Source organism: Erinaceus europaeus, chromosome X, assembly GCF_950295315.1.
Source record: "Erinaceus europaeus chromosome X, mEriEur2.1, whole genome shotgun sequence".
Classification (NCBI taxonomy): domain Eukaryota; kingdom Metazoa; phylum Chordata; class Mammalia; order Eulipotyphla; family Erinaceidae; genus Erinaceus; species Erinaceus europaeus.
In genome coordinates this window covers 117,204,886-117,218,100 of record NC_080185.1, presented here as the reverse complement: position 1 = coordinate 117,218,100, position 13,215 = coordinate 117,204,886, and the positions used below count along the sequence as shown (strand labels likewise).

The 13,215-nt window shown below is 41.7% G+C and overlaps 1 protein-coding gene across 6 annotated transcripts in view; it reads right to left on the bottom strand.

The window, feature by feature from the left end:
* Positions 1-11,911, bottom strand: part of RPS6KA3 (ribosomal protein S6 kinase A3) — a 142,516-nt gene extending 130,605 nt beyond the window's left edge. Inside the window, exon 1 of one of the 6 annotated variants that reach the window (XM_060182908.1) lies at positions 11,878-11,911. Coding sequence is in view for 3 of the 6 variants with exons in the window: in XM_060182907.1 (XP_060038890.1) it covers positions 11,442-11,510 (69 nt within the window). In the remaining 3 variants the exon portion in view is untranslated. Of the gene's footprint in view, positions 1-11,441; positions 11,829-11,877 lie in introns of those variants that run through there. The other 5 variants (XM_060182906.1, XM_060182907.1, XM_007538910.3 and 2 more) reach the window with 5 other exon arrangements.
* Positions 11,912-13,215: the final 1,304 nt, after the last annotated feature.

Below are 13,215 nucleotides of genomic sequence, written 5' to 3'. Positions count from 1 at the left end.
GCTTCCCCAGAGCCCCGCCCTACTAGGGAAAGAGAGAGGCAGACTGGGAGTATGGATCGACCAATCAACGCCCATGTTCAGCGGGGAAGCAATTACAGAAGCCAGACCTTCCATCTTCTGCAACCCACAACGACCCTGGGTCCATACTCCCAGAGGGATAGAGAGTGGGAAAGCTATCAGGGGAGGGGATGGGGTATGGAGATCGGGTGGTGGGAATTGTGTGGAGTTGTACCCCTCCTATCCTATTCATACTGTTTTTTTCCTGAGTCTAGGTAAAAATGATTTTTTATTTTATACTGGACATCTATTTTGGATAGTATAACATTCTGGGGATCCTATTCAATCTTTTTATGGCAGTCCCAGTTGAGATGTAGTCTAAGGGAAGGGTCAGTATGTATGTTCAACTTCCTGTTGAGCTCTGCCAACACCACCCTGGCATAAGTGGAGCAGTGATTCATACTTTTTGTTTCAGATAGGTTGTGTGGAAGTACAGTTCCACTTTTGGCTTTGGTGAAAGTGAGGCATAACCTGTACTGCCTCATTGTCTCTGAGTAGGAGTATCAGCTCAGCTTTCTGAAGGGATTCACTGAAAACAGAGGGGAAACACAGAGCTGACTCACACTGAGACAAGGTAGAGTGGACAGTTCAGTTCCACAAAGGGCCCAGCAGACAACAGGAAAAGGGAGGTGATAAGTACAGTGACAGACAAGTCTTTCAATCACCACTTTATTCTACTTTATAGATGTTTCAGCCTTTTATTGGACCCCAGTGATGTGAGAAAAGAGGAGCACTGACTTTCTTATTCTGCTGTAAACCATCCTGCTTTGGCTAACCAATGTTGACTAAAGGTAGAGGCTCAGATCTTTACTGACACAAAGCAGGAGAAGGCTCAGTAGGATTAGCCCTGCATTACACCACATAATTAAGCTTCACTGCTTCCAAGTCATGGTGGTGGTTCAAATGGCTGTTAGACCTGGATGATCCGAGCGAAAGCATCATGTCCTTGTGCAGGGGGTAAGAGGGTCAAGGTGTGATTAGATACATGATCAGCTACTAATACCATCCAGCAAGTGGGATAAAAGTGACACACCTGGGGGTCGGGCAGTAGCGCAGCAGATTAAGCACACATGGTGCAAATCTCAAGGACCAGCTTGAGGATCTCGGGTTGAGCCCCTGGCTCCCCACCTGCAGGGGGGTCGCTTCACAGGCAGTGAAGCAGGTTTGCAGGTATCTATCTTTCCCCATCTCTCAATTTCTTTCTGTCCTATCCAAAAACAACAGCAATGACAACAACAATAATAACAAGGGCAACAAAATGGGAAAAAGGGCCTGGCCTCCAGGAGCAGTGAATTCGTAGTGCAATCACTGAGCCCCAGCAATAACCCTGGAGGAAAAAAAAAAAAAAAAGAAGTTACTAAGAGTAAAAAAAAAAGTGACACACCTGGCATATGTTACCATGCACAAGGAAGGATCTGAGTTCACAAGCAGTGAGGCAGTGCTGCAGGTGTCTCCCTTTCTGTACCACCCACCTCTCTCAATTTCTCTGTCCTATAAAGTGCTGCCCGCTTTTGTCAGGTAGGAAATGGGTATCTAAATTAGCATCATGATCTGAATACTGAACGTGCTTCTTTGGAATGAAGTGTACTGCTGAAAAAGTTTACTGTTGTTAAGCTACCTTTTCCCTAGTTATGGGGCTAAAGAGAACAGGCTTTCCTTGGAGACATTATGTGTGAGTGTGTGTGGTTTGTGCTGTTTTTAAGTTTTAACAATATCCTCTCTAGAATATATGGGTAAAATAAAACCTGGGAACCTACTATTTACATCATTCTTTAAGTCTCAAGATCTACAGTCAGTATTCTTGTTTTCACCTTTCAGAGTAGTCCTGTGCTGATCTGCTGTACTGTCTAGGATGTTCAAGTTATAAAAGAGTTATCTAGAAGGAACTAGATTCGTCAAAGTCTCTTCCAACTGATTTTTATGTTGAAAATCTTAGTGTGAGTTAAAGGAGACTTTCTTGAGTATTGGAAATATTTATTCTCTAGTTTCCCATATTATGGTTCAAAATGTACTATGGGGGTTGGACAGTGGCATACTCAGTAGTATACACACATTACCTTGTACAAAAACTCAGGTTTAAGCCCCCCCCCCACTTGTGTATCAGGCCTTATGAGCAGTGAAGCAGTGCTGCAGGTGTCTCTCTCCCTCTTTCTTCCCTTTTGCTCTCATTCTCTGACCCCCAAACACTTTTTGTTGCTATTATTCTCAGTGCTTCACCACTCTGGGTTACAGTACTCCCATGTATGACAAGGGCTCAAACCTGGGTTGCATACATAGCCAAAGGAGTGTCATATAATTTTTTTGAAGAGATACAAATACTAGAATGTTTTATAGGCTCAATAAAAAAGAGCACATTTTCTCAAGCACTTACCTATGGAAGGCTATTAAGTGACACCTAGGCTGTCCCCCGTTTCCAAATACTATAATTTTCGTTTCAAATGTCCATTTTTAGAAATCTCAAAACATTTCCCCATGTACTGCCATAAACGCTATTTCTCAGACCAGGTCCCCCCCCTTCTCTCTCTCTCTCTCTCTCTCACACACACACACAATGAATTCGTACTGTATTTAGAGAGTATCTTTGCTCTTTTCTTTCTAACTGTACCTGCTAATGACATAATTATTTTCTCTATTATGAACAGCATTTGCAAAGACTGTATTTTCCAGATTTATAAATTAAAACTAAGGTAAGGCTGTGTACAAGTTTATTTTGGACTTAATTACCCTTCAGGGTAGGAAAGGAACAAGACAAACATAAAATAGAATCTGAAAAAATATTAATATACTTCACCTAAAAAATTAGCCTGTTTTAAAATGCAAACAATAAAAGGTAAAGCTGAAAAACACTGCTATAGCAGAATTCAATCTGAACGGATTCTACAATCTAGAACTGCACGGCTTACTGCAGTAGCCAAAAGTCACGTGACTATTTAACCAAATTTAGATTTAGTATTCAATTCCTTAACTGCACTAGTAGTATTTCAGGTGCTCAGGAGCCACATGTGGCTAGTTGCTACTGAATGGTGTTCATCTGTAAGACTTTTTTTTCCCCTTTAAAGTGAATTTTCCTAGTGTTTCATATTGTCTTCAGTTAGACTCCTCATCTTCTAAAAACGTGAAGAGCTAAAATAAGATTATAGTTAACTGGGGGTTTTACTATCAGTTCTACAAGATTTCTGAAGCAGGGGTCGGGCGGTAGCGCAGTGGGTTAAGTGCATGTGGCGCAAAGCACAAGTACCGGCATAAGGATCCCAGTTCGAGCTCCCCACCTGCAGGGAAGATGATTCACAGATGGTGAAGCAGGTCTGCAAGTGTCCATCTTTCTCTCTGCCTCTCTGTCTTCCCCTCCTCTCTCCATTTCTCTCTGTCCTGCCCAACAACGATGACATCAATGACAACAATAATAATAACTACAACAACAAAACAACAAGGGCAACAAAAGGGAAAATAAAATAATAATAATAAAAAAGATTTCTGAAGTATAGATTTTACCCAAAACTTTGGGACTTGAAATACACTTCAATCTGTTAATGTCAAAATTTTTTGCTTCAGACTATCATTTGACATCTGCTTTCAACACACAGCTAATGATTAAGCCAGGTTTTTTAATTTTTTATATGATGTATCTGTTATTTTAATTTTATTTATTTATTACTTATATTAGTGATTTAATGATTGACAAGATTGTAGGACCAAGTTTCTTATAATCAGTTTTATGAACCAAAGGATGAGCCAAACTCATAAAAACCTAGACTTGAAGAACATCATCATCATCATCATATAGATGATCATAAAAATCAGTTTATGGAACCAGGAGATCGCTCACCCAGTAGAGGGCACACTTAACCATGTACAAAGACCTGGGTCTGAGGCCTCTGCCACTACATAGGAGTGTCATGTAAAGGGGAAATTTCACAAGTGGTGGAATGGTGCTACATGTCTCCCTCCTCTGTCTCTCCCTCTATTTGGAAAAAAGAAAACAATTAGTAATTCACTGGGAGTGGTCAAACTGTGTCAATGTCAAACTCCAGTAAAATACAAGCAGTAGGGAAAAAAATCAGTTTACATGATGGATAACATACAACAAATTTGTGAGGAATGTAAGAAATCATGAATCTATTAGTTAAGATGAGGAAATCAGTCTTACGCTATCACTATAGCTCTATTTATATGAATAGAGAAGAATGGGTAGGAAATGTAAAAGTGCTTTGGGATTTACATAGAAATGTAGGGTATTCAAGAAATCAGCACTATTTCATGAATAATTGCCCCCCCAACCCCACTCAAAAGGCAATATGAAAACTTAACTCCAGGTGGGGCAGTATGCTTAGCTATCTGTGTTATAGTTGCCTGTTCTTTTTTTTTTTTTTTTTAAGTTTATCCACATTCCTATCTAGGTAAGATCTTAAAGAGAAAAAGTTAAATATGCAGAGGAGAGAATGCCATTGACACATTCTGATAAGTTGAGGCATAAAATCACTGTTTATTATCAGGCAACATGTCCATCAAATAACCTGATGCCAGAGGTGTGTTTAAGTACACAATGGACAGAGATCAGAAAACAGGCAGCATGCTACATTACAGTATCTGGTACTGCTACTAAGTTTTAAATGGCTACATCAAAATACTGATAATCCCAACCACCCATTTTCTAGTAACTGCAATTTAGGGGTAAGTAATTAAAAAAGGAGAATAAAAAAAAAAAGGAGAATGGGAAAAATAGCATAAAGCAGCAAATGATAAAGATCAATTGATTAAAACAATGAATATTCAATATAAGTAACAAGGCAAGGTTAAAGTAGGGTCATATAGCCAGTACCATTAACATGTTAAAGAATATGACCATTAACTTCCAGAACATTGAACAAAACCTGAAATTATTTTAAACTTTTATTTAAATTATGCTATTTAAGTCCACTATTTAAGATGGACATCTGTCGTACAATTCAATTTAGAAAGATTTCAACTGAAAATAAAACAAAAACCTTTGACAGTTAAAAGAAAAAAGCTGATTTTATCAAAACAGAACAGCTTATCTTCAGTCAATACTGGATCATGTTACTGTAGTTATCAGACTTTTCAAAAGCTGTGTTTTACAAAGCACTTGTGTCTTTTGCAATTTCAATAAATGGTTCATGGAAAAGGGGCTTTGATATCAAGTCTCAAATCGTTTTTTATAGATTCGTTGTGTACATCTTCATCTTAAACATTAGAAGAAGTGCTCTGAAGCCCTAGGTTCAATTCCCCACACCACTATAAGCCAGAGTGCTCTGGTAAAAAAACAAAACAAAGCAAAAAAACTAAGAAGTTACACATTAAAGAGTCCTTAAGTATTATTAAAGATTAACATCAAATCTTGTTTAACCCCACAACTCTTTATTTGATTATGCCATCCTCCCTCTTTCTGGAAGGGGGAGATAGTTATTGGGGCACAGGTACTCCAGACAATTCTCAGTTAAAAACACTGTATATATTATTTAAAGTTCCTTAGTACCACTATCACATAACAGATAAAACGTAAAGAATTGTTTTTCTACACAGAAAACTCTTACTCATGGCATATTCAAAAAAATAAAAAAGACATGAGTCTAGGATAACAGGGAAGAGGTATGACACATTTCTTCAATTTTTCTAAAACTGAAATCAACAGAACTCATCCTAACTTAAAGAAAGCCATGCACATCTTCTTTTGCTATGGTTTTAGAAAGTTAAAACTCCACTCATTGATGCTATATACTAACTTCATCCATTTCTTCAGGGACATACTTTCTTCAAAAGGTTGATATAGTGATATCCTAAATGTCACTGATTATAAAACTAGCAGGTCTAAAATGAATTATTATCTACTATATCACTAAGTGAAAAAACACTACAGGGCAGACCATGGATTGTGAGATGCCTTCCAACATTCCAGTCTTGAAATGTGAGCATACTTCCCTTTCTTTCTGCTTCCAAACATATTCTTCAAAATGTTCTTTATCTGTTTTAGCCTTTTAAAAACAATATTAAAAAGGGGAACAATACAAAAAAAGGACAACATTCAAGAGATTTCTGTTGTTCACCCTACAATTATATTCAGGAATTATGACTGTTCATACAGATCAATCGAATAAATCAGTTATTGTCTTCCTTGGTGCTGAAAAATTAATCCAGAAAAAAAATACATAGCTTCTTCAGACAGTGCTGAAGAGGTATGATTATAACTATTACTTACCAAACACTTAAACCATGTACTGAACCAAATGCATTAGATACATTATCATTTCATTTAATTCTCACCACAACCCTATGAGGTAAGAATTGTTTTCATCCCTATTTTACAGATTTGAGTGAAGCAGAGAGACATTAAGTAACTTGCACAAAACTACAAAGTAAGTAAGTGGTAGCACCAGGACTCAAACTGTGGTCTTTACTGCTCCAAAATTTACGATGACACTTTATATACATCCAAATTATCTCATAGAATACCTTCTAAATTTTAAGGTGGAAAAACTAAAATATTTAACTGCTAGTAACTAGAATATTTGTTAGAAATAGGTCAAATGTGTATTAAATGTTATATTTTATTTACACAATTTTATTCTGAGTTCATCTTATAAAACATACACAGTACATTTGTGTTTGCTAATACAAATTTGACTACACAGTGAAGATTTATAGTTTTTTTATCTTTGCTTTTAAGCTACCTGATATTAAACTGATAAACTGGAATATCTGATATTTTATCCTGATTCACAATACAGGAAATTGCATTAACTCTGAAAGAACAAACTGATAAGGCAGGATACAAAATTAAAATGCCAAGCATAGAAAAATGCAACTGCTTGGCTATTTTTTCCTACTATGTGAGCAGAGTGAGATGTATTTATTTGCACAATTGTATTCCAATGCTTAAAAAACTTGTTATTCACCAATACACATAAACATCTGAGACAGTACCATACCTGTGAATTACTAGGAGAATAACAAGATATACAATGCAATTTTGATCACTAGATTTATAGCATTCACTGGGTAAAGCGGGTCACTTGGTGTCTCATTCATAGCCTAGCAGATCACTTGTTCCTGAACACAGAACTGTAGAGCAAACCTTGTCAATGAACACAGCTATATGTTTTGTTTTGGGCAGATTATAAATTAAAAAAAAAAAAAAGCCTTGAACAACTCCTTTGTAAATGGAGTTTATAGCCTTCTTAAAAATGATTGACTATATCTTTCTATCTGGACTTTCTGTCCTTAGTTGAAAGTGCAATCTCTATTAAGGCACTCTTTTTAAATGAAAATAGTATTGGGTTGTTGAAAGAGTCATGACACATTTTTGCATAGAAAAATATGTCATGCCTTTTCCGAGAAGCTAATATATATTCTTGTAATTTCCACAAATGTAATTTTTTAAAGGCAGTCTGCCTACACTGATTTCTTTAGATAAGTTTTGATTTCTACCTTGAATGTACGTAGAGAAGTTGCATTTTAAATCAATCTCATTAATACAGGATTGAACTGTCAAAAAAGCAAGTTTCCCTAAATTTTAATAAAAGCTAACATTCTATATCATAAGAGCTGAAAACAACAGAATGTTCAATATTGTGTCATAGTTACTTGACAGTTGGCATGTAACAATACCTGTCCTCTCCTCAGATCTTCACTTGGGGGAAAGAAAAAAAACCTGAAGCACGGAAAAAAATAAATGAATAAATAAATAAACAGGAGAAGGAAAGAAACTTAATAAAAATTTTCCCCCAAAAGCAATGAACATATTTTTAATAGAATGTTTTCCTCACAGATAAAATATAAGAAAATAAATAGTGATATAGTAGGAATATGATACAAATATTTGAGGCTGAAAAATTGCTGCATATTCACTGAAGTTGGTCTCCAATGCAAAGGTGTCTTCTCATTTTTAATAAAGTATATAGTTAATAATTTTCAGTGCATTATGGGTATTTGATATTTAAAAGAATCCATGTGGCTATTTTCATCCAATACATTTCTATAAAGCGATAATGTGCCTTAATTTTATTTTGGAAATTTTTCATATATGGGGTTACTATCATTTAAACATACTCTATAGAAACTGGGGGGAGTGCTATTTTGTGTTAGGCTTATTATCCAATAAATTCTGTCTCTGGCAGCAATGAGAACAGTGGCAAGGAATCTGTAGAACAAAACACACAATCCTTTGATAGCCATTTGCTCAGTAGTCAATACTGAAAAACATACTAGTGCCTCATCATTTAAACTCCGAATTTACCTGAGTGAGTTATTTTGTTTTTAATCTCCTATGACCCTTTATTTTGTTAGTATTTCCTTTATTATCCTAAATCTGCTTCTTTAAACATTCAGTCTACTTTTAGCCTATCATATTCTGACCCATGTTTGAGTTCAACCACAAAGGTTGCTTTGTTTTGAGCACCATGAGACCCATCTGAGGTCTTAAAACAGGAAGGCTATGTAAAGGAATGTAGAAACTGCTTGTGCTCTTGGTGAGACCTTCAGGTTTTTCAAGATTCTTCATATTTCAATAGAAGGTTAAAATGATGAGAATAGAGATAACAGAGATAATCAGCCCATGCCAGACCTTCACAATACATGCACTGGACTGGACCCATGATCTGTATACAACAGCCAGATTGAAGTGCTAAGATTATAGAGGGGGAAAGTCTCTGCTTTCAAGAGCTCACAGCTTGCTAGGTATGAGACTATAAATGTAAATTCCAGTACAGACCAACTCTGAAATATTTAGTCTAAAAGGAAAATTTTAGATTTATTCAAGTAAATGACTACTTCAAAAAAGGATTTTGCTCTGATGAAATACAACTATTCTGTTAAGAATCTACTGGGGAGAAGAAAGCAAATTAGTAGGAATAATGTTAAATTCAATATTAAACTTCTGAATGTAAATTCTCAACTCTTTCCTTACTGGCTACAGTATTTCCAAATTTGCCAAAGGGAACAAAGTATCTAAAAGCAATTTGTTAAAATCTAATTTTAATAAATCTGGGCAACACTGTGCCAGTATGACATACCTTATGCCAGAATATCAAGAAAATTCTTTGAAAATGGCAAACTGTGGAATCCTATCTGCCAGGTTCTGGAAAACATGACAGTTACTGAAATAATTAGGCTTTGACAAAAAAGACTACTTATAAAACTATGCTGGTTTCTGAAAAATACATGATTTGGGTTATTTACTTATAGTCTAATTTTTCCACAAAGAATTTGAAGCATCTACCCTGATTTATAAAGCAAAAAAGAACTATATCCACCTGGTTTTAAACGACGGCTCTGTTATTTACTATTTATAATCCAGTCTCCTAATATGCAACAATGGGGTCCACAATCCTACTTTGTTGGGGCACAGGAAGAGCAGAATTATTCTTCTAGCGTTTGCCCTTCTTCCGTATGAAATGGCATGTAGCAAGGTTTCTGGCATACATTAAGTGCTAAATAAATATCAGCTTTGTGCTTCGTCTAAATCTACACTCAACAGAAATAGGAGAAGGTGGAATTTTAAGTGATCTTTATTTTTTACACATCAATTTGAGCCAAGCAGATAAGTGAACTGATTTTTAGTTGCAAATGTTAACGTTTGCATCTAAAATTTAGGCTCTAAAATTCAATTCCTTTCCAGAGACTCTGTTAGCACTTTGAGACTATATCTAATGAGCCTTTTAGGTGTATCATTTAAGGTGAAAAATTTCGGGAGGAAAAAAATGAATGAAGAGACTTGTAGCATGTCTAACCAAAGAATGATCAGATTATCTAAATTTTATTTTCCTATAAAAGATTTATAGTACTAGATTGGCTAGCATACTTCTAAATGAAATTCTCTAATTCCGCCAGTCTAATAGAGCATGATTTCTTTTAAGAATCGAGGGAACGCATAACACTTGTCTTTTCTACTGAAGAGGAGTTGTTTAGGTTTTAAAAATATGCAAGTCGCAAAATACTAAGCACCCATAGTAAGCACTAGTACAACTCCACTTACGTCCAGAAAAGCAAGTAAACATTTTATATAGCAGTGGGAGTGACTAGGGGGAAAAACCAAAACAAAACTGAAAAGCGATTTGAACTGATCCCCTCCCCCTTCCCTTCCTTTATACCCAAGAATGCAAGTGTCCCGCATCTCCGATCAAACTGAGCCTGGCTCCTCTTTCTGACGTAACCAGTAACCCTATCCACCTCTCACACTGCGGAGGCCGGCAGGGCAGCGGCTGCCGCCAAGTACACCACTCAGCAGAGCTGCCCCATTCCACCCCCGCCTTTCAGTCATGCTTTCCAGAAATGGGGTCACTCACTCAGTAACTATTACACACACGCAGCCTATCATCCTGTAATCCCCCAAAGTCCGCTGCGGAGACAGAAGCAAGCAAAAAAAAAAAAAAAAAGTCAAGAAGAAAAGAATCACAGACGCGCCACCATCAGGAATTGATTTTCCACTCCGGAGAGGAGCGTCGATACCCTGGAATGGGTCTCGTCCGGATGGTTTTCGCAGTCCCCGAATTGGTGCTCGGGCAAGGGCGGCTGAAAAAAGCTCTGGGTGGCGGTGCGCCCCGGGAAATTCTATTTGGCCCTGTAAGGGCAGATCGGTTGGGCTAGGGCACTCCGGGTGGGTGTCTCAGGGACGGGCAATGGAACGGATCCTGGGCGAAGAAAACCACAAAGTCCTTTTAGGGCGGCCGCCAACCTCCTTGAAGATCACCCTCTCACCTCCATTGAGAGGAAACTCAAGTTGAAGTCTCAGGGACAAGGTGCTCGATATTGGCGACCTCGGAAACTATGGCTGAAACTATGGGGAGGTAGAACTCTCGGACTCCCACTTTTCTCCTCTGCAGAGGCAGAAACTGCCGCGACGGACAGTGGGAGCGTAAAATCCCTGGGTTGTCCCGAAACCCCCAAAGCCCTCACAGGTCACCTCCTGGAGCCCTGGGCATTCTGGCGCCCACTCCTCTTCCCGCATCGACTGCCTCCACGGCCAAATTCGAGGGTTCCAGCTCCCCACTGAATCCAACCAGACCCCCGCCCCATCCTCGGTGCCCGAATCCCCGGGATTCAGGGAAGCCCCCGCCCAGACGGGCCAAACTTCCCAACTCCTAGTCGTCCCCCGTCTACCTCCCATGCCCCCCACGCAAAGTTTATTAAAACTGGTTCCTTGCAAAGCCCCGGCTCCCACTCCAAAGCCCACGCGCCACCACACCGCAAGCACCCCCGAGAAAAGCGGGGGGGGACGGAGACAGTGAGCCCCACTATCCCAAGCGGAATCCTGACCGAGGGGAGCCGCAAGCGGCGGAGAAAGGGGCTGGGCGGCAGGCACCAGGCAGGGAAGCGAGCCGACCCGGACCAGGGAGGGGGCGCGCCGGCCCCGGGCGCCCCGCTGCACTCACCTCAGTGCTGTCGGACGGGCTCTCCACAGCCATCTTCTGCCATGGGTCCGCCAGCTGCGCCAGCGGCATCTTACCCCCCGGCCCGCCGCCTTCACCGCCTCCTCCCTCCCCGCCCGCCCGCAGCCGGCCCCGCTCCGTCGCCGCCCGAGCCCCACGGCAGCGGCGGCAGCAGTAGTGGCAGCGGCTGCCCGAGAGAGGGCTCGGCACCAACACTGATTCGCGAACGCCGCGCGCCCGGTTGAAGACGCCCGCGCGTTAAACAAGAGCCTCGCGCCGCTGCCAGGCACCGGGGCTCGCCCCTTTCTTCCTCTCCTCCTTCCGCCGCCGTGACTACAGCTCCGCCCCCCCGCCGGTTCCCGCGCCGCCCGCTCCCAGCAGAACAGCGACGGCCGCGCGCTCCCTCACTTCCGCTCACAACATGGCGCCTAAGCGATACCTGTCTCTCAGAACGAGGCTCAGTCGCCGCCGCCACCGCCGCGCGCACCCGGGGGCGGGGCTTAGGCAGACGCGCTCCCGGGCTGGCGCGCTCCGCCCCGCCCCCTCCCTCACCCTGCCCTCCTTCCTTGCCCCAGCCCCGGCTTCTGGGCCTCGCCTACTTTCTGGAAGGGCGAGCCCAAGAGATCTGAGGGTGTTGGCGGGTGGTGGTGGAGAAAGGGAAGAATGAGGAGGGCCGAAAGGCGAGGAACCTTGGGCTGCCAGTGCTCCGAGCAAGTCTGGAGCTCCTTGGGCGTGATGGAGAACAGTGGTCCCGCCCAACTGGGATGGGAACATGAGCATGGCGTCGGGGGTGCAGTCCCAAGCCAAAGACCCGGGGAGGGGGGCGTGGAACGTCTTTTCGGCCTCACTCTTCCGTGGGTGCGTGCAGGCGCGCCTAGTCCTTGGGCACATCTCGCAATAATCCAGAAGCTGCCCTCCCTAGAGTCACACGCTGGCCATTCAGCTGGCCCCCATTGCCCCCATGACCAGGACGCGAAAGCTTCGTGCTCTGGAGCGGGAGCTCCCAGGGTGGAGCGGGGGATGGAGGATAAGTACTGGATTTGATGTCAGGACTTCCAAGTTGACGTTCTTATGCTAATGTTTTTTTGTATTTGGGAGTCATTCGTTCAGCAGGAGTAGCCACCCTCCTCCCAAATCCTCGGAGCCCTGCCCGATGCTGCAAATCCTCCGCTCTCCACTACCTATATCTTCACCTAGAAGAAAATGAGGTCTCCTAAGCCTGCCCCTCTTGGCAGAAGTTGGGAAATTATTTTAAAAATTCTTCTTGGCAGGAGGCCAGGGTTCCAGGGTTCCTGCTTCTCTGTGGTGGTTGGTATGGTGTGGAACTATACTCCTGTAATCTTATAATCTTGTAAAACACTATTAAATAGCTGATAAAAATAGGGAAAATAATAAAAGTTTAGATTAAACAGGTTGGGGGGTGGAGGAAGGGGAGAGCGGGCGGGGTTCTGACTCCTCCTATTCCAGGATGGGGAAACCCAGTGCCTAGAAGGTCTCTGGGCCGGGGCGGCTGGGGCTGGCTGGTGGGTAGAGAGGCCTGGGCTTCTGAAAGGGATCCTGAGAGGGTTCGACCCAATCCCAGGTTTCCAGCGCCAGGTGCCCCGCGGAGCTGAGAACGCCTGGGGCACAGTTGTATAAAAGTCGCAGGACCCAGAGGAAAGCTACGGTGGCCACTGGCCAACCAACCTACAAGGAAGCAAAAAGTAAAGGCAAATCCCTTGGCCGATCTATGTCCTTCACACCATGGGCGTCCCCAGGCCAAGCTGCCCAGGCTTCC